Source organism: Haliaeetus albicilla, chromosome 4, assembly GCF_947461875.1.
Source record: "Haliaeetus albicilla chromosome 4, bHalAlb1.1, whole genome shotgun sequence".
NCBI lineage: Eukaryota > Metazoa > Chordata > Aves > Accipitriformes > Accipitridae > Haliaeetus > Haliaeetus albicilla.
The window spans coordinates 37,015,295-37,040,741 of record NC_091486.1 but is presented as its reverse complement, the minus strand read 5'-3'; the positions used below and the strand labels follow the sequence as shown (position 1 = coordinate 37,040,741).

At 36.9% G+C, this 25,447-nt stretch overlaps 1 protein-coding gene and 1 long non-coding RNA gene across 5 annotated transcripts in view; one reads left to right on the top strand and one right to left on the bottom strand.

The window, feature by feature from the left end:
- Positions 1-13,181, top strand: part of LOC138685147 (uncharacterized) — a 43,385-nt gene extending 30,204 nt beyond the window's left edge. Inside the window, exon 12 of one of the 2 annotated variants that reach the window (XR_011324411.1) lies at positions 12,802-13,181. This is a non-coding gene — a long non-coding RNA (uncharacterized lncRNA). Of the gene's footprint in view, positions 1-558; positions 847-12,801 lie in introns of those variants that run through there. The other variant, XR_011324412.1, reaches the window with a different exon arrangement.
- Positions 1-25,447, bottom strand: part of CALCRL (calcitonin receptor like receptor) — a 69,672-nt gene that overhangs the window by 3,850 nt on the left and 40,375 nt on the right. For all 3 annotated transcript variants that reach the window (XM_069781931.1, XM_069781932.1, XM_069781930.1), the window contains 8 exons: positions 24,580-24,692; positions 21,372-21,463; positions 15,632-15,758; positions 13,869-14,022; positions 12,583-12,643; positions 12,395-12,461; positions 6,284-6,502; positions 5,877-5,918 (listed from right to left, as the gene is read on the bottom strand). In XM_069781931.1, the coding sequence (XP_069638032.1) occupies positions 5,877-5,918; positions 6,284-6,502; positions 12,395-12,461; positions 12,583-12,643; positions 13,869-14,022; positions 15,632-15,758; positions 21,372-21,463; positions 24,580-24,692 (875 nt within the window). The remainder of the gene's footprint in view (positions 1-5,876; positions 5,919-6,283; positions 6,503-12,394; positions 12,462-12,582; positions 12,644-13,868; positions 14,023-15,631; positions 15,759-21,371; positions 21,464-24,579; positions 24,693-25,447) is intronic.

Here is a 25,447-nt window from a genome sequence, read left to right as displayed (position 1 = left end):
GCCATAATAAATGTGTCTAAGCAAATTAGGGACTAAGGCTCAGTAGTCCTGGAATGGGGGGGTACCTACATGTGATCTGTCACATAGGAGGTTCTGAAAGATTTACGATTTAAGTAGGCATTATTCTTTGGCAAATTTGGTGTGAAATAGTTACATTTTACAATTGTAGTGTACTAGTTGCTCAGAAAAAGAACAGGTTACTGGAGGAGCAGCAGCAACACAATTTTCTGCTTTCTCCCCTGTGGACTGAAGCCCAGTGTGGACAGATCACATTTACAGGTGAAAAAGGTCATTTCCATTTAGCCTTATATTCAAAAAGCCACATCCTCAGCAGGTGTAAATTTTTATACTCTCAACAAACCATAATTTACATTTGCTATGGTTCTGGAACAAGAAAGCCTTTCTTAATTTCTGACCAGACCTTAATCAAATGAATAGAAGAACAATTTCCCAAACTCCATATTTCCACCAGCATTAAAAATAAAGCTGATGATAAAACAGCTGAAGGCCCCAGCTGTTTTACATGTCTTCACTGAAAGGATGTTATGTTTATCATAGCCTTCCTCTCCTACAATATGGTTAAACACCTGTACATATTGGATTGATGAAATGCCACATTCAAGAAATTCACATGGAATTACTCTTGCAGTGCAGATGCCAAGTGAGGAATGCTAAGAATTGTAATAGCTATTGTTGTTGCTTTTTCAAGAGGGTTTTTTTTTTTAATTTTAAAAAAACTGCCCACAGATCATGAATATTTAATTTCCTCTTCAGCCAAACTTTTTATACAAAGTATTCCTGTGTTGACTGGCAAGGCACTGACTTTCAAGAAACGCTGAGGGGGACATCGACACATTTATGCAGCAGTGCACCCCAATTCACAAGCCTCATTCACAAGCATGACCTTCGTTTCACTTTGTTACATACAAAAGAACTAAACAGTGAACAGTGATTCCCCCAGTTAAATGTTGATATAGTGGGTAAATATTTTTAAGATTTTCCATATGTCTTCAGGGTTTCTTTTTTGTTTGCTTTACATTTCCCTAACACAATGTAGTCTTTTGTCTAATTTTACTCTGGCTTTAATTACGAAAAATAAAAATAAATAGAAAAAAAGGGATGTAATTTTTAGACTTCCTGCACTCTGGTATCAGAATCTTCTGTTTAAAGGAGAACTTCATATTTCTCAAAATCCTTACAAAGAAAATATAAAAGGGTAAGGGAAGAAGGATCAACTGAGTAACAGAAGACATTAGTATTTTAGGGCAAAGGAGATGCTCTTTTACTGTTCATAAAACCATTCCAATCCACTCAAAACATCTAAACACAAATCTACAAACCCTGAAGAGAAATCAGGTTTCTTAATACTTCTGAGTATCTGATCTTATCACTCTTCATATCAAAAGTCTATATTTCTTCCGAGTCCAAATGGAGAGCTCTTGGTTCATCACAGGAAGGGTTCGATTAACTAATTTGCATTGCATAGCAAGATATAGCCTTAAATCTTCATATGGGTTGAATCCATTTCCTGTAATCCCTCATAAAGCCAAGAGAAGATGCATATTCAAAATTCCATCTTCTCCTAGAAGGAAGCTTGGAATTTATTTTTAAATCATATCAATCAATCTGTGCACATCACTAAGCTATGCTCCATTTGTTCTTCTTTCCATAGTCAATTACATCAATAAGGTTAGTGTTTTACTGTACACCCCCACAAAAAAAATTACATATTCAGTTATTTTCACTTTAAACAACACAGGCTTGAGATGGGAAAATGTCAGCAACTGCAACTAAATGGCTTAACCAAGGTCAAAGAAGTCTATTGGCAGAGCTGGGGAATAAACTAGACTTGCCAAATTGCAAAAAAGCCTTACACTCAGGTCCTCTCCCACACCTCCTCCAGGCTGCTTCAGCAGCACTTGTTTGTTTGTCTTATTTTCAATTGTTAATAATATTTCTAAACCAGTCCAAAAGGATATCAGTCCCCATAGCTCAAGAAAGCCATCAGTATTCCTGCAAGACAAGTGCCTTTGGGCTACTTCTAGGGAGAAAACAGTCTGTTTAGCTTGCTCTCTGGCCAGTGACAGATTGCTATAAATAGTGTTTCCTGTATGGGCAAACACCGTTTCCTCTATGCCCGCCTCAGTGCCCATCGCGCGCTCTCGGTGCATTTCTAAGCCATGTATTTCTGGCACTCTTCCCAAAGCCTCTCTGTTACTGCTGAATCAGTATTTCACCTCTGTCCTGCTACATGTCTATTCTTGTAGGGTGTTGCATCCTTTCAATAATTAATACTGTCTTTCAGTCTTCTCTAAACCATCCAATCAATCGTTTATAGAAGAAGATGGGGAAAAAAATCAATGCGACAACTAATTTTCACCACTAATTATACTCTGTTTAACAATATGCATGTCTAGCAACGAAGGGAAAACAGATCTTTTAGTGCTCTTTCCTCAGCTTTGAGCAGTTGCACAGAGCTGTAAATTCAACTTAGGAGGGGCAGCAATTTGTTACTTTGTTATAAGAAAGGGCATTATACAATGCATTTAATGAAGGAAAGTAATGTAATAAATATAATTGTATTTCTCAGCCATTAATAGAGGTGCCCGTTCCAGCTGGAATATTGTTGCTTTCTCACCTTATAAGGTAGCAATGGCTCTTTTTGATGAATTTCCATAAAGGGGTCCTTCCAATCAGCTCTTCAACATACTAGTAGCTTGATGTTCAACATGTCACTAACTAAACAGGCTCAGTAGCAAACAAGGAGAAAAAAAACCCACAACACGCCTCGCCTGTTGAGAATGGGATTGTATAATCCTGCAGACCTGACACCACAATCTTTACTGCAACATTTCTATAGACCAGTGGAAGGAAAGAAAAAAATCCAAGCTACGCAAAGCTTACATGGATAATGTAGGTCATTATTATCACCTGTTATTCATAGCTCAATAGGAACCTTTCTAGTGATTTATCAGAGATCTGGGACAAGCTTCTCCTCTGACTGCAGCCTGTGTCACCCCCCAAGGCCACTCTAGTCTAACTCGAACTGGAGAACCTGATGAGGTAGTCAAACAGCATCTTTGTGGGGTGCTGGGACATAAGCAAAATGTGAGCGTCCTTAGGGAAGCCCTGCCACAGAAAATAAAGATGAAGGGTTTGCACATACGCCCTTGTCTGTAGGAGGTTTGGGACAAACAGCTGCAGTGCTTTTAGTATTTTTAATTGCTAATATCCCACTGGAAAATTTTTGCCCCATTGTCAGTGTCAATTCCAATATCAGCATTCACCTTTAAACCATAGACTTGCTGCAGACAAGCGTTAACATCACTCTCTGATGCCTATCATTCTGCAGAGTCTCTAATGAGCTGTTGCTATGACAGGTGATGATAAAGCAGCAGCATCCACAGAACAGCAAAGCCACAGTTGCAGGCTTTGTTCAGGCATTTGGTATGACAGCAACAGACTATAATGGCAACAGACTATAATGGCAACAGAACACACGTGTGCCTGCAGGCTCGCATGCCAGGAGCAGAATCTTGAAGTAGAGAAAGGAAACCGTTTTTTCTGTGTGGACTTTTTTTCCTAACTACACCGTCATTCTCCCCATGGATTTCCTTACTGATATAGTTGTTTATAAAGCAATAAGTCCCTTCTTGAACAAGGTGTGATTAAAAATAAAAAGTGAATAGTGGTCACTGAAGCACTGAACACAAAACTGGTTTAAAAAGCATAAAATTCCACTCTAGAGAGAGCAAATACAGACATGTATGTTTAACTAACAAAGTCAAGGCATAGGGTCTAAAAATTAAATGTCTAAATTAATAAATGTTCAAATGGCTAAATCCCCTTTTTAACATTATCCTGCTGGCAGATGTGCAAGAAGTGATTCATTTGTCACCACTTGTAGGAGTTGTGGAAGAGCTCATCTTTTACCACTGATCAGCCCATGGTGAATTTAGGATACTGAATTAGTGGGATGACTCAGGTTTGCTTTTCTTACACAGCAGAAGAGAGCATGTAAAAAATATGAGTTTGTAACAATGGAATATTAACAGATACCATTCTTACTGATTGTATCATATTTTAAAATTAGGGTTTCAACTTGTTCAAGTAACAAAGTAGCCTCAGAAGATCCACAAGGATTAAAGGGCTGAGCTGAGAAGTGGACAATGTTGTTTCATAGAAACTACAGAGATTTTAAGTGTGTGTCGTTCCCCCCCCCCCCCATTTTGCACTGGAGCAGAACAAATTCTGTCTGATTTCTTCCAAATATCTGTTTTTAGAAGGCATTCTGAACTATAAAATTTAGAACAGAAAGAGCGTGTAAAATATCAGTGCTGAATGTGGGCAAGTGATCAAATCAGATCCAGAACGCTTAATGATGTGTTCTGCTTTGAATCAAATACATAAGCAGGGACTTGAACCTGGATCTACTCTATGTTAAGATCAGATCAAAACCACTGCTCCATGCCCACTAAACTGTGAGAAAGCCTATCTTCATCTTTTCTGCCTCCTTGGCAAAAAGTCATTGAGATGCTTACATTTCGGGGGTGGGGGGAAAAAAAACAACTTGAAACCCCATGGTAGTTTCTTTGCAATTCAGTCAACTTCAGACTTAGGAAGAGGAGGAAGGGCAATCCGCATAAATCAATTCTAGTATGAGCCAAATATTTACCTGTACGTCAATGTTACTGTCCAATAACATTATATAGGCACACTGATACAATTTTACAACATCTGATGAAAGAAAATAAGGGTTGAGTCACATGAAAACATCTGGCTACTCCCACACATCTGCTTACAGCCGTATACTGCAACTGCACTAAATGTAGAACAAATGAACAAACAGATATGTAGGAATAAATGTAGGACTGTAATTGTTCCTCTACCAGAAGTGTTGGAAAAGTACCAGTTAGTTTTTTGGTGAGGTGGTTTTAGTTTTTGGGTTGTTGGGTTCTTTTGCAAGCAAGAGCCATATTAGCGATTTTGTAGATATATATTTTTTTAGCCTTTCTACCACTTTGATCTCTGACACTGTAAGGCCCTCTAAGTGTACCCTCTACAGCTTGGGGGCCAGAGTTCCTAGAGAAAAGTCACTGTGTGCACTCCAGAGTTACAGGACCTTGATCTATTCAAGATAACAGCAAAGCTTGTTAGCTTCAACAGGATCAGAACCATATATTACTGAAATATGGCACAATCCTCTAACATAAGAATAAAGAAGTTTGTTCTTGGAATTGACTGATGATGATTCCTTAAAAGTGCACTTCTTATTCAACACACATTTCTGACCCAAGCACGATAAACTATTCAGTTCTGATTTTTTGAATAGTATTTCTCAGCAGTGCTAAAAAACCAGTTTTCCAAAGTTCAGCCTAAAATTTTCCCAAAGAGCTGTCATAACACAACAGTACCCCAGCACATCAACATGTATGCAATATGCTCTATTCCTGCTGCAGAAAGACCAAATACAGTGATTCTCCAGGACAACAGATGCTGTACAGCTTCTAAGACAGACAAACATACCATCTGGATACTGAATTACATTTTACTTTTACACGATATTTATTGAGAACTCATATCAAAGGGACAACTGTCTTCAATTCCTTATATAATCAGGAGACATGTATATTGCTCAGCACAAGAGTGTCAGTCCTAAAGAACCTAATGATGCCAAGAATGATGGCATAGTCTTTCCCAAGCTCTGCTCTTGGCAGCCAGATTAGTTTTTTAAATTAATTTTTACCTGACAAATTTAGATTTAGAAATTTTTTAAAAATTATTTAAGAATTACCATCTCTTTAATTGCTGAAAAAACCCCAAAAATATATAAAATAGGAAAAGTATTATAAATGTATTAAAAACTGTTACTCTACCTCTCCATTAAAGAAGCAGAAAATTGTAGCCACCAGTAGACCCTGTAAAATAAAAATTAAAAAATTCTGCTTTATTTCACATGCATATGCATTTTTCCAGGTTGAGATAACTAGAGGTTCCTCATAAAATTCAGATATAGACAGCAAAGAAAACATAGTACAAATGTAAACTTGCTGAATTATTTCTAAAAATACATTACTAAAAAGTATTGGTCCAGCTATCTACCATGATGTTTCTTTCCTTTAAGAAATGAAAATTCAGCATAATGAGAAAGTTAAAGTCATTTATAAGAATACTGCATGAAGGTCTTTAAAAATTAAAATAACAAGATCATTTCTCCTTTATTTGCTTCAGATGCCAACTGCTATCTAGCTTAAGCGAGCAAAAACTGTTTAATGCTTTCTACCTGGTAGTGCATAAGGATGTGCATCACATAGTCATACACTTCCTCAGCGATCCGGCCTTCTGGTCGCCATGGAAACAGCACAAATTCAATGCCAAGTAGTGGAACAAGAATCAGGGTAGCTCTCACTGCTTTCATGTACAGGTTGGATTCTGCCTTGTGGGTGTCTTTCAGCTTGGTTATGAGAACACGAACGATATTTAGCAGGAAGAAAAGATTCACCTGTCATAAAAGAAAATGACACTGAAGATAGCCTGAAAAATAATCCCACATACCGTTTTGTGATACTAAAACCAGAAACTCAAGAAAACTCATACTACGTGGATAGCATGGTGATTGTACAATAGGCATGAGTTAAAATTCTTTGAAAACACCTTTAAGTAACTGAGAGTGGGCTCTAACATCTATTGCCCATGTCCATTCCTCTAACTTATTAAGCAAGTGTCCATCTAGATAAATGTCCATCTTCCACTGTAACAATCTACGCACCTTTCTCTCTGCTATCACAATAACAGCACATAGGTGAATGATTAGGTTTTTTTACAATGATGATGTCTTTTTAGGTTGGTCAAGAAAGAGGATGACACTATTCCCTCTTTGTATTTAAATATGGTTCTTCAAAAGGCTGCTTTTTTATTTTTCAAATATGAATTAGACAAATTTATAGAAAAGAAACAAATGAGATTTTTAAAAAATAAAAAAATAAAAGAAAATAAAATTGCAGTCAAAATGCTGCTACAAGGAACTGTATACTCCTGTAGACAAACAGCAAATTTAACATTCTTACAGTGGCCAATGTTTGACTTGAGCTGCAAATGGGGCAAGCACTGAGATGATGCTCTACATCATTCTCATGCACTACTGAACTTGATTATTTCCATAACTTTTAAGGCTCTTCTTGTTAACAGTGGTGCATATCTGTTCATTCAGTTTCACAAAACAAACAAACAAACAAACAAACAAAATCCCAAACTGAAATCACAACTATGCAGACTTTATCTTTCAATATGTGAGCACTCATTGTAAGCAACCACCAAACTAATACACGCACACACGCATATGTGTGTGTATGCGCACCCGCCACCCCCAACAGCCTAAGGATGTGAGCAACCAGAGCAACAGCAACGTTATGGATGATTACACCGTATTTTCATCTATTGTGCAATAATGGCAGCCTCTTATAGAAACTAGAGCTAGAAGAGACCTTGAGAGCTCAGCCAGTTCCATCACCTTGCGCAAGGGCACAGAGGCAAGACAATGCTGCTTAGGGCACCCACTATGGAAGGGACAGACCTGGTCCTGTCTCTTCTTCCAGATAATTGTCTGTCCTTGTCAACAACTATCTAGAGACAAAAGTAGGGAGCAAGGGAAGAAGCCAGCAGACAGAGAGACAGACAATTCCCTTCTCAAAAGACTAGGAATTCCTGTTCTAAGGGGAGGTCTTTGTCTTGCTGTAGGACAAGTGCAAACAGGGAAGCCATTTCAGACCATGTGTGTCACCATGCTCTCCACAACCCTGGCGGAATTCTTTCATGTCAGTTAAGGTTTTCATGATAAACAGCTACGTATTGTTACAGCAACAAGGCCCTTGACAGATATGTGATGCTATTTATATTCTACTTATATGCTATTTAAATCATTTTAACAGGAAATTGTTTTACATAGGAAACTACTGCATGAATTTCTCCTGGAAGTCTCCAGCTACCTTTAAGCTTTGTTTAAGCAACCAAGGTCTTCTGATTTTTTCTCAAGGGATTTATTTCGATTTTATGCAGCCCACGATCCTCATCCAGCTTCCTATAGTACACATAGACAATAAGTCCTTCTTCCATTTCTAAATTTAATCCTTCTCAAATCTACTAGTTCAACATCCGCATGTCTCAAACACAGAGTTTTCAGCCCTCTCGTGTTTTGGTAGCATGGCCAATTCCTATAATACTGTCCTTGAATGCTAACTGAAGATGAAAGTTGCAGCAGCCAGGAGTGAAATACCACCCAGCAAATTATTTCATTTACAACATGCTGAAATGCACAGAATTTTTCTAATTGTTCCACTTACCCACCAAAACCAAAAAGCACAAAAATAAGCACACAAAGAGTTTGCAGATAGGTATTAGTGTAAACAGAAAAGATAAACGAGGCAAAGCGGAGGACAGAGAAAAAAGTATGATTGTCAGTAAAAGTATGCAGCACCAATTTTTGATGTACATCTCTTCTGTCACACATACAGTGAGATCAGGATGAACTGAATTCTTAAAGTGATGGAAACAGGCCTTGACTTTAGCAAAGTAGTGAGTAGATTTTTACATTTCAGCAAAAGAAGGCCAGTGGAACTACTCGCATATATGTTATCATCAAATTGACTGTGATGGTTTGTAAAGCCCCAAAGGAGTCCCGTTGTGCTAGCTGCAGTATAAACACAGAGTAAAATACCAGCAGCTCCACAGTGACCTGAAAAGTGAACCGGGCAAATGAACAAAAATGGAAACAAAGGCAGAGGAGGCAATCACAGATAAAAAGAAATGTTGGCACCTGTACTGGGAACTTAGTAGAATTTAGGTTCTGCCTTAAGAGTGGCTGCGAACTTAGCTGAGCTTATAAGTCAATAGGTGCCACAGTTCTTGAATTAAACTCTCCTCAGGTCCCTGATATTTCTACTTCTCTCCATGTTGAGTCTGTGCTAAGCAGTACGGTAATCCTTATTAGCATGTGGGTTTAAATTCTGTTTAAATTCCTCCTTAGGATGATATAAACAGACCATTCTCAGCTCAAGAAACTCAGATATTCTTAGATACTAGCTGGTAGCCATTGTGTGGCTTTTAATATAGTTATGCAGCTTCAGATCTTAGCCTGCTTGAGCCTGGCTTGCTTGGGCAGAACATCCGTATGTGCTCATGAAGAAAAGTTTTGTACCTGGCCTGTGGACGTTCCCAAGGCCAGGCACATGAATGCTAAGCCTTCAACTTCTAAACTCCTAAGTCTTGTACTGAGTCCAGCTTGAAGTCATTAAATAGGTCAGTGACAAAGATAGGAGCTCCTGAACTTCCTTCTAGTACATGTTCACTGAGTACACTTACTTCCTCTGCTAAAACAATTTGCATCTCTAAAAGGCTGTCAGTCTAAGACACTAATACATAACATTATTATAGGGCAAAAAAAAAAATCTCTGTAATATTATTTATATAAATAATGGCATAACTAAATCAAAATCTACTCTTTCAGTGGCACCAATGCAAACTAATTCAGTAGTGCACTGGCACATCTGAAATCTACACTGAATTCACTACTGCTTTCACTAAAATTCAAACCCATTGCTTTTTTCACCTCCTGCATTTTGATCAATTCTTGTCTAGTGTAAAAACTACCATCACACTCTACTGTTCCATTCCCACACTATTTCTTTAATTGTGGTTGCTTAGGTAAATGGTTGTAATTCAATGGTCAACTGAAGACAATTCCAATCAAAATTCATCCTATGTCTGCTCCCACTTCCAGTTTCTTTGGCAGGGATCCGACCACAGTTATGTAATAACAGGGACCGTAAAAGCAGCGTTATTGTTAACTTTATGTAATTGTAGGTTTTTCAGTGATGTACAAGAGTTACATTCCCATTGGCTTCTGCCAATTCTCCCTGGCACCCACTTGACAGTCCTCTTCATGTTTTTTGAGATCTTGCTCCTGAAAGTAGAAACAGTGTCTTCTCCCTTGTTATCTAGTTTGCAGTTTAATATTGTTGCTTAAATGTCTACTAAAGCAGGTCATGCTTAGTAAAGTGTGAAAATTTTATCTGGCAAGCAAGCTGCTTAAGCAAATGAGGGTTCTGTTCACAAAGCCTAAACACATGCATTTCATCTAATGTCTTTATCCCTGGCTTGTCTTTTCTGAATTAACATATTTTTTTGTTATCCGAAAGGAAAGCAACTCCTTTAAGGTATTTTCACATCACAGGCAAGATGTGTAGTTGCGTTTAATCTTTATTATTCCTACATGGTTTTCAAATAAATTTACTGATGGTACTGAGGCAAGAAAAATGCAAGAGAAACGCCTTCAGTCAGCTCATGAAAAATACAGGAATATCAAAGGTATACATATTTGGAAACTGCAAAGAGAATGGACGCAGATTCTGCCCAAACCAACCTCACAGAGGCGATTATTATGCCTCCAGCAAAATCAAAGGACATTCTTAGTGTTGCCTTGAATGGGGAGAACACTTGACAGTTTGGGGCTGATCCAGTACATTTGAAATCAGCAGGAGTCTTGTCATGGTTTTCAATGTGACTTTGTAGATGCCACTGCTGGGAAGGAGAAAATGATCTTACATCCTAAAATGAGGTCACTTCATGCAAGATGGTACAGTCTTATAATTTTACACAGTTTTTTTTACTGTTGTTATTTAAGCAAGCACTAATACAAATTATATTTCAGCTTTAAAGAGCTTTACTTAAGTGATATATCTGTGAAGAGACACCTGGACAAAGGAAGTAACAATCCACAAGGCAATGCAGAATAGCATACATATTCTGGGTGAAATACAGCACCACTGAAGTGAGCAAAATACCCCTATGCCTTTCTGTGAAAATAGGATTTCACCTTCTGTGTAAATCAGAGAGAAGAAAATTTAGAAAGGATTTAGAAATGGTTTTAAGTTTACAGATTAGAGCACTCATTAAAGTGTCTTTACATGAACATATATAGCAGACCTGACTAACAGGACATTATCAGTAATAATTCACACCCCATGGGCCATGGATCTCAATAATTTCATGGGGACTGCCCCTGGCTTCCCATGCAGAGGGCCTCAGGTGTGTCATGATAGCAACACAATCTTCAAAATATAAGTTCACCAGCTAATATCATTGTGAATGAAAATGGGAGTCACAAGAACCACAGGATTTATGCAACGGTCTTCAGAGAGAATTCGCTATGCACAGAATGCCCTCTGCAAGTATTCATTAACAATTTAACAGAAGAGGAAGTTCATGTAGATCAGAAAGTGCAATTATATCCAAAAAGTTACTCAGTGTTTTCATTCTTAATGAATTTCCTTGGATGAACTGAAAAGCTGTAAGAAAAGTCAGCAGACATGCATACAATACTTTTGCCAGATGAGCTTGAAGTTTCTGCTACAGTAAAAGAGATGACTGTAGTATATAGCCAGCAGCTAATTCTGGTCACATGTAGAATGCCTCTACACAGCAGCATTCTCTACATTATGCACTCATAGATATCAATTATCTGGATAGTTGTGTAAGTAGGTACATATTAGTATTTTCTTTTATTATGCACCTATTTCTATTTAGCAATAATCTACTGACCGATTTTCATAGGTTAAATTCAGTCCTAGAATAACTGAAGTACAACACTGATTTTTATACAGTGGGGTCTTGAGCAAGTTACCTAGAATTTAATGTCTTCAGTAGTAAACATTTGGCTAATAGAGCTGGCATTAACTTGAAGTGTAAGACAGAACACTGTGCTCTGAGTTCATGAGGACTAATAGAGCAGAGGAGTTGCAATACCCGGGTGGCCAAAGCACACATTGCTAGATTAGTATCAAAACAGGGGCAGTCACACTTACTTGCAGAACTATTTCCACTGGTTCTTTCCCAAGGGCCTGCTCTAGTTTCTCTCCATCCTGTGTTCCCACCCGCAGTCAGTCATGCCATTCAAGAACCCTTGTTCTGAATCTCAGCGAGGTCCAGTCCAGTAGCTGTTTGGCCACCTTAGCACTGTGACACAATGATGCTTGTAATAGGGTCAACCTGGTAAATGGCCTGGGCAGTGAGAAAGCACTCTCAGCTGAAGGAAGGATTTGAAAGTGGCCCTCCAGTACTCCAGGTAACATTTAGTCCTCTCCTTGTCACTAGCATTTAAGTGGGATGATAATCAATATTGCTAAACCTGAGTTTCTCAAAGGACCAGGGGTACAGCTCCTTAATAAGGCCAGGACTTACGTATCTGGTGCATCTAAGGCACCAAGTGTGTTAAGTGAGAGTCCTGCGAATGACAGTGACCTCTACATGTTAGCTGTAGGCTCTTTCCAACTTTGTAAGTCCCTGAAGAACAGCCAGAAAACAAATATGAAAAACAAATTATTATCTGAAAAATGCCTACCAGCAGAGCAGCACAAATAGGTCCATGGATGATGTACAGCAGATGAGTATCAGAGCTGATCCAACAACTAGAGAAAACAAACAGGAAAAGAAAAAAACATTTGGCATTTTATTATCTGTTGTATTCCTTTTTTTTCTCCCTTAAAGAAAACATAACAGTTTTGCAAAGCAAGCTGAGATGTCACTTACTTGTCATTATAATATAAACTTCTAGCAACGGCATGTATGCAGGCAGGGATCAGTGGAAAACCTGCGAAGAAAAAAGTGTTTTCTTCATATATAAACCTGGCTAATAACTAAGTAAACTTGTGTCTCTTGCAGGAATCTTCTGTATTTTCATCTCATCCAAACTATATACCTGCAGAGCAAATAAAGTAACAGGGACCAATTCTGTTTCTATTTTCTCAGATTTCTTTCCGAGGGGCGTATGGAACCTTATTCCCACTGTCTTGCCAGGAACTTCATACCAACACAGAGAAAGAAAAGGCAAATCAAATTATAACTTTTTAGAATGCAACAATCAATCTTCATTAACACAGATGTTTATCAGCCTGCAAGCTGCAAGGCTAAACAGGTAGGTAATATTAAAAAGGTAATTGTATACGTGACCATAGCTTTAACAGTATGATTAACAACGTTGATCATGTCCTCACTCATACTTGCTGGGTATTCAGAAAACAAGGTCACCTGCAAAACAAATTTGAAAACAGACGCTGGAAACCAGGCCGAATTCAAAATTTAAGAAGAATAGAGAAATTAGTTATCTGGTAGTACCTAATTTTCAGAAACTGCTGAGCACTTATGATCTTTGAACCACATCTCAGCTGTGTCTGTAGCTGGACAGCTAGGGACCCAGGTACCAAGTCATGTTATAGCTGAATGTGCCAAGACACTGAAGCTGAGGAGAAAGCCCTCACTTGCACTTTGTGAACATGGTGTTGTACATTATCTGAAATTACCAGGTTTAGCTTGTTAGTTTTGATACTGATATTACCTGAGACCTTCAGCTACAGCTATTCTGTATTTGCTTAGTGAACAATACAGGTCAAATGGAACTGCTGGAAAAATAAATCCTTGGCCATCTCTAACTCAGTTCTGACCCTCCACCCTAGACATGGCGAGACTTCTCTGAAAACAAACATTCATTCCTGAATAAACATCTTCGAGATGAGGAACAATGAATAATTACTTCTTAATGTCTTTTTTTATAATAGGAGACTATTTTCTCTATACAAAGGAGGAGTCACTTCCTGACTCCAGAAATGCATAATCTCTCTTTCAGCAGACAGAGGTACATACAACTTCCTACGTTAACATTTCTAAGCCTGTTAAAACACTACAGACAAAGAAGAGGGGCGTGTCATCGTTGTTCAAAGCTACCAGCTCAGAGAAGCAAAGGTACAGATGTTTGAATTCTCATGAAAAGGAGGAAGAGATTGAGTTGGCCTGAAAATACAGAACGTGAAATTGCATACCCCAGCCAAGAAGGTAATACCACATCAAGTGTTGTTTCTCAGCAAATACAGCCACCACAATGAGAGTATGCAGGTAAATGCCTTCACACAGCATCCAAAAGTAGTTGCAACCCATTAGGTACAGGTAGATGAACTGTGACACTTTGCAACTAACCTGGAGAAAAAAGCAGAGGACAATATAAATTTTTAAGTTACAAAAATCTCAGAGCTTTATTTGCAAAAGGGAAAAAAATACTACTCAAGTCAAACATTAATGTTTATTCTGTTTTTCACTACAATCACCTTTTTTTTTAATAGCATTTTCATGGAATTACTATTCCATACTTTATGGTGATAAAAAAGATGGTAACCGAGTCTGTATTTTAATTATTCAAATGTGAGGACCTCGAGATCCTCAAGCATGATGGCAGAAAGCTGTAATGATATTTTCCCCTACTGCAAACATTGCCACATTTGACCATTCCAAACAATAGGGAATCCTTAAATTATCTGATGGTAACTGCACAAGAAAATGTACTGTGATGAGGGTAAGCCCACAGGGTAAGCCCCTCTCAGTTTTACCAATCACAACATACAACTACTCCAGAAAATTATTTATGTTTTTAAAATGCTTACAATACTTCCAATTTTAACCTAGCCATAACTGCACGTAGGGCCTGTTGAGAGCTTGCATAGTAGGTTCTGGAAGGAAGCTCTCTTGTTGGCATATATTTATATTTAGCTTCATTCAAAAGTTATTCTTCAGTTGAAATGTTATAACTTATTGTGAAGACTAAAATGTGAGGTTGTGAAAAAGGAGCAATAGTTAACTTGCAGATTAGGACACAGTAGATCCTTTTTTTTTTTTCTCCTTCTAAAACTGCTGTGTTTGATAGATCTATTTCTGGCACTTAGCTTAAAACAAACCAAAAATCAATATTGTTTTACCATGTTCTGCTACCTAAGTCACTTGATGATGATTATTAGCAGCTATCTCAAGCCTGTTTTCCAGCACTTTGATGAGCTTTTACAGGAGAAAGAGAATTTATCTTTTTACTTGATTAGGCTTCTGGAGTTTTGCCCCAACTTTCACAGAATTTAAATTTATCTTCCAGGTCTGCATAAAAATAAAGCCATAGTTTTGTTTGGTTTTGTATTTCATTTTCAGGCTCTTCCGTTGCTATAACTCTGAGCCTTTTGGGAGAGGCTACTGATTCACACTTACCCCAGTATTATCAGGAAATGAGAGAGGGAAAAATCAGACCCAAATGGATGGCTTTTTTTATTTTGCTTTTTACTTTTAGAATATAAGGGTCAGGTTTAGATCCTTTCGGGGGGAGAAAAAAAAAAATTCTTCTCATTTCAACTGAAGATGGCAAAGTTAAAGCCATAGGAAATTTTCTGGCATCCAAAATACACTCCAAAGCTTTATTTACTGCCTTTCATTAGTGAATTCAACTGTCATAACCTCACTGACATCATCTAAAATAGGCTACTTTCTTGCAGTTGTTTCAGTGCAAAAGCGATTTGTACAAATTCAGAAGAGCAGTTCAGTATGCTCTGTCTCTTAGAGTGTTTTTACTGTTTTGAAACCTCAAATGTGAAATGCCTAAATCATTGTTAGTCATCTGTTGTACTACGTAACATGGATACATCATTACTGAACATTTTAACCTAGCTATATACAACATTTCATCAACTATTCATGTCTCATTTATCTCTTCTGTGTTGCTGAAGCTTTTCACATACAAATCAACAAGGCTGCCAAATATACTTTCACTTACTGGATTAGTTGCAACTAACTCCTGATTGTTGGCAACTGCAGTCAGTGAAATTATTGTTACAACAGAGTTGCAAACAAAAGAGAAAAATAGATTTTTATGCAGGGTAATCCTTTGGCAACTCAAGCTCCTAGAAAAGAGAAACAAGAACAAATGAATACACAGGGGGACAACTGTGTGTACTTGGGGACAACTCTAAAACTTTGAAATACTAGAGCTCTTTATTTTATTAAGAGGTCTTACAATGCTTTCTTCAGCTCCAGTCCAAATTTAATAGAATGATGTGAAAGGTAACACCTTCCCTTAAATGCCAACAGGAGGCAAAGCAAGTACATTCAGTTTCAATATGTTTACAGTGAAGGACCTGCTTTGTAGTGGCTATCTAAAAAAGATTTGAATGGTGATAATATAACATGTTTCAGAATATCTATACCTTTATTTTATTGGTACCTGAAGAATTTCCCAATTAACTATCACACCTGAACTTGAAGAAGCTGTCTTACCCTATGTTTCCATTTACCCAAACCTGTAAAGATTTTTTGAGGATAATTCCTTTACTCACATTCTTGTCATCTTTCTCCCTTAATCCTATAGCTAGAGAAATACCCAAATAAGTAAAATAACACAAATCTTATTTTGACTTTTGTATATAACTAAGTTATAAACAGTATATACAATACAATTATAAAATGCAATATATAACTGCATTTAATTGTGTTAATTTTCAAGGTTTGCTTTTAATCTTGCAATAAAATTAAAGAGAAAAATATCTTTGGAAGGGCTTGCTTTATTTTAAACAGAGGTTCAATAATATTAAATAATACTAGAAGTTGAACACAGTTGCAGCAAACTTCTATTTGTCTGTCATTCTAGAGAAAGCAGGTCTAACTTAGTGCCATTCCATCCAAGAGGCAGGAGTGCTTCTCATTCAAGTTTTTCCAAAGAAATTCAGCTTTGGAGACAAACACAAAAGAAGACAGAAAGCCTGTATGGATATATAAACAATTCAGATCATTGAGATATTAAGGCTTAACACTCCAAATTCCCAGAAGAGCAAGTAACATCCGTTTTGTTACGAAAGCAGATGACGGGTTTACAAAGTTGGGTAAAAATGATCCTTTCAGATTTAAGTTAGGGGGTGCGCAGCACGCACAAGCAAACTGACTTGATCAGTCATATGGCACGTAAGTACTGGCAGTCAGGAACACAGCCCAGTTTTGCAGGGCTAGCTTTGCTCAGAGAAACCTCTCCCACACGCACAGAGAAGTGATAAAGACTGTGGTACTGTGGTCACTCTCAGGAAATGCTCTTTGGTTGCTTCAGAGAAAGCATCTACTGGAGCCTCAGCTGTAAAGAGTCTGTGCTTTATAACCACACCTACCTACCTCCATTTAATAGCCAGCAGTTGACTGACAAAATTAAATGACTAACTGGAGGAAGAAAATCTATCACTTACACATGCAACTGCTGTTCACTGTTAGAGAAATCAGAAATATATTGACAAGGTCGGCAGGGGACAAGTCTAAATTGTCACACTGGGGAAAAAAAAAAAAGAAGTTTTCTAGCCTTCTCAAATAGCACACCTGGAAGGAAAGATGAAGTATGGACATTGTGATTCATTTTTAATTTGGGAGGGCAAGACAGAGAACTTCATATTTTAACTGAAAAATGCAGCTATGGAATAGTCACAAAAGCTGGGGGAGTATACTGAAATCCATTGAGAAATGCGACAGATGAAGCAAGAAACAAAATGACCCCACTGAACACGAGAGACAGTCAAAAAAGAGTGGCTAGAGGTGACTGTGCTTCTTGGTTGCATTCTTTGCAACTGTCACAAGAAGAGCGTATGAAGCACCACACAGATACATGGAGTAAGTTAACAGGTTCAGATATGCACAGTGCAATACCATGAATCAGGTGGAGTTTCTGCAAGTCAAGCCTTGGAGCCCTGAGACATTCTAAGCCTCATGTCCCTAAACAAGGGGGAAGGAAACCACTCTAGAAACCAGTGCTGTCATACAGCACAAGGAACTACCCTACATGAACCAAGGGTTGCCAAGGGTTATTTGTCTGAAGAAAATAGAAAAAAAAAAAGTGTCTGAAATACAGAACACAGGTTCGGATATGAATTAAGTGATAAAGCATATTCCATTAGGCTTTTTTAAATTTTATCTTTGTCTTTTGTTTTAATGCCCCAAAATGCATAAAGCTCTGTAGTACGCAGTTTTTAATGTTCTTTGAAAATGTTTTGGTTTGGTTTTTTTTTCCTATACGTTTTATATATGAAAAGACAGGCAACTCTAGATTCCAGCTAAGGGCTTTGTGTAAACAAGTCCTGAAGAACTCTGGAATTCTGTCTGATTATTGTTAAGTTTCAATGCACAGGCAAGGAAAAGCCCGTACAGCTAATGGGGCCATCTCTCAGGGTCATCCAGCAGCTGTTCCTGTTGAATATTCAAACACACCCATCCACACCCACCTCCACCCATGCATAAAAGGATTGAAAGGATCACCGGACAAGAAACAAGAAAGCAAGACTGATGACATTTAAAAACGAAGACTGCTTTTGGTAATAAAAGGATTTTTTCCTAAGCCTCGCCACCCTCCTTTCTCTGTTACCCTTCCTAGATTCCTTTTTCTGACTGTTTTTCTTAATGACATAATATCCTTTAACCACTTAATTCTCATAATTATGATCTAAGAACATTTGAATGACCTACCCCTGGACTGAAACATGTGCAGTAAAATAAAAACAGACCTCCTGCTAAATTACCTATTTCCCTTCCTATATGACTTCTGTATGTCTTGGGCATTAGGGAAAAATTCATTTCTCCAAAAGAAAAAAGGTAACATTTCCAAAAGCCCCCAGATGTGTTTGAGACCTAATTTTTTAAGGTATTCAAATACTGCAAAATTCGACCAGGGAGATCCCCATATGCACCTAAGGGGAATTAGCTGTTCAGCTGAAATTAAGGTAAAGTGACTTAGGAACCTCCTATCTCTCTATCATCTATCATTCAGTTGTTTGCCCACTCTTTAAGTGTAGTGTTGCTATCTCCTGCGAGTGCTGTCAAGTGATTTGACATGATGCTTGATCAACAACAACTCCTTTATTTCAGGTGGGTTTTTTTTGTTTGGTTGGTTTGGGTTTTGTTTGCGTTGGGGGGGGGCATCTTTCAAATTATAGCTCCCCTTTCTCTGAATTCACTGGTCTTTTAAGTTTTCTATTGCCTTGTTTTTCTTTCTTTATGAAAACCATACAACTATTTTAACAGAAGATTTATAATAAACACATGTACGATCTAGAGTATGTAACAGAATGAGAAAGCAGAGCCACCGCAAGAAGTTACATTTATGTGTCATAGATGAATTTCCAGAGGGGAAGATCAGTGTTCCAAGTTTATAGCCCATTTTATGCTATTAAACCAAGAACTCCAATCCACTTGGGGAACACAAGTCACAAACTGGGCAACTATTTCCAATGAGACAATTTTCTGAAGAAAAAAACAGAATTTCAAATGAAAAAAATAAAATTAACAAAAACATTTTAATCTTAAAAGAATTTTCATCCAAAACCCAAGTACTTGATATTTGAAAAGCAGAAGATATTTGGAAAAAACCTGTCATTTTTCTTATAGAGAAAAGTACCACCTTTTTAGTCAAACTTAAAGATATTCTAATGGTCAGCAATCCAGCAAATGTCATCTGGAAACTATCAATCGACTACCAGAATAAATTTTTTGGAAACATGACAAATTCAGAGGCACCCCCACACAATAGCAAAAAAAAAGTCCACCTGTTAAAGCTATGAATAATTATACAAGCTTCAGCCGATACATAATACATCCTGGTATTAATCTAGATCCTTAAATACCCTTCTGGTACTAAAAATACTTTAGAGGAACTGTACATCCCAAGAGAACAGCTTGTAGAAGACTTTAGTTAGCTTCCTTTAAATTTTCTAATTTCCTTTTATATCCCAACATAACCACAGTCTAGAAAATGTGGTTTGTGGGTCTGGATTAATTCCATGTGGTTCTCTGAGGAGAGATGATCCTTCTACCAGAGGGAGAAAAAAAATCCCTGGAGGATTAGACAAACATGACATAACGGTAGCAAAGCAGATCACCTGCTTTTGCAGCAAGTGCCACAAGCCATGATGAAATTGGCTTGGTTTTCGTATTATAGTAGAGAAAATTCATGCTTTACTGTCTCTGAACTTTTAAAATCATATCATATTCCAAATCTTTTTGTTTTCTCCTGCGAAGTCTATGTCAAAGCATTTGTCCTGCCACATTAGATATTTAGTCTGTTAAACGTTTTGTGACATTTATAGCAATGGTATAGCTCTTCTTAATGCAAAATGAAGCTTCTTATAAGGACTCAGAGCCATTTCACATGTTGATTTTGTGGAGGGAAAATTAATTTGGAAATGGTAAGCATTGTTTTTACAGGTCATATGCAAATAAATTGATTAAAAACCACAAATGTTTTGGTTTGTCCTCAAGAAAAGAAGTCAGAAAAAGCTGAAAAGTCATCTTGAATATTGGATTTCATAAAGAGAGGCTACGAAGTTGAAACACTCATTTATTGGGGACTTGTGGAAATGTTGTCCCAGAACCTGGGGAAATAATGCATATCTAAATTGGAAACACTATATTCAGGCAGATGTGATTAAAAAGGATAATTTTTTATCAGATATCTGCTACTTCTACCTAATCAAAGTCCAGAGCACGAGAAAAGAAAAATCTGAGCTAGCCCCACAGTTGCTAGTGTATGTGCTATTCATATTTAAATGTTAGGAAAAAAAAAAAGATGGAGTGAGACAGTAGGGTATAGTGGTAAGAAATAGGTAAGATCATAGAGCAGATCTATATTATCCAATGAAAAACGATGCAGAAATGATTAAACTAGTGCCAGTTAACAAGGAAAGCCTACACTGTGCAGTGCAGCATTCGGCACAGATAAAAACTTGTCTCTCTTAGCTCTGCTTATGTGGCAACACTCATGGTTTCACCTTTCTACTAAGCCTTAACAACTTCTTAAAAAAAAATCTATATATCTTTCCTGGGAAAGAAAAGTACTTTCACAAAATGTGAAATAAGAAGAAGACTAATTTTAAAAGACCTGTGCATTATACTACAAGTTGGTGTGACACTGGCAATACACTTCTCAAACTTTCTCTCAAGAAGGTTACATCATAACTGTTAGTCAGTGGATATGACATAACTGTCATAGACATAATTAGGTGAATAAATTAAAAAAAAGGATTATTTTTATTATTCCCACTCCTACTATAGCTCCTAGCCTTACTTTCTTTACAGTTTATCATATTTTGTGGCTACCTAGTTTGGAATGTTACTGTACCTACCACATGTCAACAGTATTTTGGTTTTCATTTGCTCTTTGGTTGATGCCTGGCATATCCACACTGTAACTTATTATTAAAAAAAACCCCAAAAACCCCACAAACCCCAAACAAACAAACAAACAAACAAAACTTTCTCATTTCCTATTTTCAATATATTCTACAGGGGTTTTTTTGCAGATTTGGGATTTTAGATTTCTAAGAAAAGAAACCTAAAATTTTATTACAGTATAATGTTCAAAGCCAAACCAATATAGTGACTTTCTTCACCTTCTTGCTCCATCTAATTTCATTGGGATGGCTGGTCTTTCAAAGTATTGGAACTAGGATTGTTGCAGCCACTGATATTTGGTAAAGGATTTTAAATATACTTACTTAAAATAAAAGAATATGCCAAGAGAAATCAGAAGTGATGCAATTGAAAGACCATGTCCAATGATGGCCAAGTAATACAAATTCAGAGCAGTCTGCAATACAAGAACAAAACCAAGCACCTGTGATGCATACAGAACTATTGTTGATAAAGCACATACTTATACATCTCTTCTGCATATAAAATGACTATAATAGCATTAAGAAAATAAAAACATTACAGATAATGATGAATCAAGTCTAGAATCCTGCAAATCAACATCTTACTAAAAACTCTTTCTGTAAGATACCCAACAGATTTGTTGAAATCATCACTAGAACTTACCTCTTCTCAGTTAAAACATTGGGTTTCTAATATATACTGCTATGTTTTTTCTGAGCATTTACATAAATTTGGCTATTTATGCTACTGCACTGGGTAGATTCCTGTCTGAGGCTTGATTCATCTATTAACACAACTCTTAAGTAAAACATGTGCTTCCTATACGAATTTATGTATTTTCTCCTCATAGGTTTTTTTCTTACCGTTTAAAGATACTTCCTTCAAAGCAGGCTGTGATTATGATATTGGAAATTTAGTTTTCATTTGGCATTTAAGGAAGGGCATGAAAAAATTAACAATGACTCAAAAATAGTGGAGACTAAACAGTCTTGTTAAATAAGCCTACAATCAAATTACAGAATTATGAAAAGCTGGGTAGATATAAAAGGTAAAAATGAGGAACTAGTAAATTAATATTTGGAATATATACAACATGTTATCATTAATTCTTTTAATTAATAAATATATTAAATTCCACTAGTAACAAACCCCTGCTTTCAGTCATGGAATCTGCCACAAAAAATTCTGCTTGTTGCATTAAATGTAAGATTATCATTTTGCACATATGGAAATGAAGATTTTCAGGTTGAACCTTAGACTATCACAATAAAGCATAACTATCTGGATTCTACAGGAAGAATTAGAGCATACATACAAATGCTCATGTACTCCAAACTGTATGTATCCTCTGAACTTATTCTGATTTAAGATAGACTAACTGCAGCTTACTACATATATTGACTTTTGAAATAATGTAAAAAGATTCCAGGTAAAGCTTTAAGAAGGTTGTAAGATGAAACAAGGGTACCTCTTTGTGCATGCTAGAATTTTTCAAATTATCATTATTTTTAATAATGTGATAACTTAAAAAAAAAAAAGCAATGCAATAGGTTTAAGTGAAACTTTCATAAAAATTTGGAAGCAAGAAAAAACAAGGGTCACCCCTGAAACACTAAAGCTTGGCTACGTATACATAATGACAGCCTTTCTATGACAGGTCCATATCCGATATCACCACCTCATTCAGTGACCAATTTAGGCTAAGGTGCATGTTAAGGATTTAGAAGATTTCCACAAAATTTAGAACTGACACAAAACAGTGGTACAGCAGGGACTGCTGATGAGGGCAATAACAATAAGAATTGAACAATGGACAACAGTCACATTTATTGTGCATTATCTAACCCGCCTTCTGAGCAAAGTGAAAAGATAATGTTGTTTAATATAACAAGACATAGAACTGTAGCAAGCAGTAAGGCTTTCTTCAGAGCTATTATTCCACTTAAACAATAGCTTCTGATGCATGACAGAGTTGAAATATGCTGGCAAAGCAGCCTGAGGGAAACTAGCTCATTATTCATAAAGGAGGACCTGCATGAATCTGCTCCTGTCTGAATAATATTCTCTCAGTTTCCAGCCAAATATTAGCAAGAATCAATGAATTATAGCATTTCTGCTAGTAGAATTAAACTGCCATTAGCGTATTCAATGTCTCGTGATTTGAGAAAAAGCAATACAAAAGTACCTTATTATCATCTATTACCACCTTTTCTCAATATGGTTTCTAGGTAAATACCCTAAAGCACTCTTGACAGCAATAATGCAGGCAGTTAGGATCTCTACTAGATGTCAGTATTCTTGACACAGTCTGCTATTATTGAGCTCTTTTCCATGAGGTCCAAATTAATTTACAGTCTATCCTGACCTGCATTTTATATTCCTAGTTCTTGGGCATTTACAGTTTCAATTTACTGCTTCATCCCATGACTGAATGTTTCATAAACATAAAGAATATTAGTGGACATACAGCTGGGGGCGGGGCAAATATGCAATTATATCCTCACATATCAAAGAGTATCTCAGAAAGAGGGCATTTGGAGATTTACCAGATTTTATTTTTTTTTTTTTTAAATCTGTTAATGGATGGGGAATTTCAAGATAAACTGAAGTCTATAAAAATAGCATCTATACATATACCCACATGGGTATGTGTGTGTGCATAGAGTCTACCTTTCATATATAGAAAACAACTCTCTCAAAGCATTTTGCTGCCTGGCCTGAGATAATTTTGGATGCTTGCAAAATTTCACTTAAGTAAACTTGAAGTATAGGTTTTCCATTCATGTGAGCAGCTTTGTATCTCAGAAACTGAAAAAATGGCACTTGGGAGCCAGGACACAAGATATAACACAGGCAAAGGATCACAATGAAAAACAAACCCTATCAACACTTCTCATCATTTACTTCCCTTTAGCCTCCAAAGATCCCGTGGTGAATCCATTCAACTACAGCTTATTTTCTTTTTTACAAAAGTGTAGACATTAGCTCTGCTTTTCACACTGGGGCAAAAAACCCAACCCCAAAACATCCAAAGTCTACTTAAAGCTACCTAGAATACGTATTAATCTCAAGTAAAACTTTGGTTGTGCACCTGCTGAAAATCTGTCACTGTAAGTTAATTGGATAAACCCATGCTCTCAGCACGTCTTTCAGAGATGTGCATACCTCTCACAGTTCTGCTGAACTTGGACCCTACTTCAAAATTACAGAGCAAAACGTAAAGGTCTGCTCTTATAAGGCATGCACTTTGCTTACCAGTAGATGACTGTGGATGACCTAGACAAGTACTAGTACCTACACATTTAAAATACCCATAAACAAAAATAGGATCATATTATTCAAGCAGTTGAAATCATCTGTAAAGGACAAAGCAGGTGGGCTGGGTTTTTTTGAGTCTGTTTTGCACAATTCATCCTTTTTATTCAACATGCTTTCTGCTTTTTGCATTTTGATGTTGCATCAACTGCCCTACTATTGGAGTTTTGAAACTTGTGAAATTTTTCAGATCAGTTTCTTGACACTGCTAACATGCATTTATTCCTTTCCTACCTTCACTTTTTCATGTGTATAGATATTACACTGGGTATAGTTTGTCCACGTCCTGTTGCTTTCTGGATGTCTAAACCAATTCCCACTTGGATCACAGATCTTCGTAACTTTTTCTGCAGTCAAAGTAGATGGAAAGAAAAACAAAAAAAGAAAAACAAAAGAAAAACACAACAGTCAGCACTGAAGTTCTACTTCCTGATGCCTAGTATTTAATGAAGAAAGATTGGCAAACAAATGACAGCTTTATTAATATGACTAGAGAGACATTGCTTGTTACTATGAATTCTGAGAGACTAGAGACCATTGCTTTTGCTTGGCAAGGGCAACTGATGATTTGTTTTTCTTAAGAAAACAAATAGATATCCCTCCTCCAATCCTGTAAGTATCAAAATGTATCAAATTGTTAGAGAACTACCAGGTGAAGTGACAAGAATATTTAAATGGCTTGTTTAACATCCAAGATCTAAACTGAAGTCTGAAATCCTGCCTCTGTAAATTAGGATTGGACAGGCAGGAAAACATCAATAGAGAAACTGCTCAAGAACCAAACTGGAAAATTTCTGGGACCACATAATGATTTCTATCTTCAAATAGAAAGAGGCATGAAAGGACACTGGGAAATACCAAAAGCAGCAGAAAGAGACAAGAATGAAAAATCTATGACATTTTCCACATGCTCAAAGATGGAAAGTTGAGCCTACAGAAACAGGAAAAGATTCACTTGTAGGAGAAACTCTTGTCAACTTCAACTGCAAAACTGAGATAAAAGAATAAGTCATATTTCTGCTTGTGTGTTAGAAAGAAAAGCTCATCCCTAAGAGGAAAAAACTGATCTAACTTCAACTTCTATTTCCTAATCTACAGAATC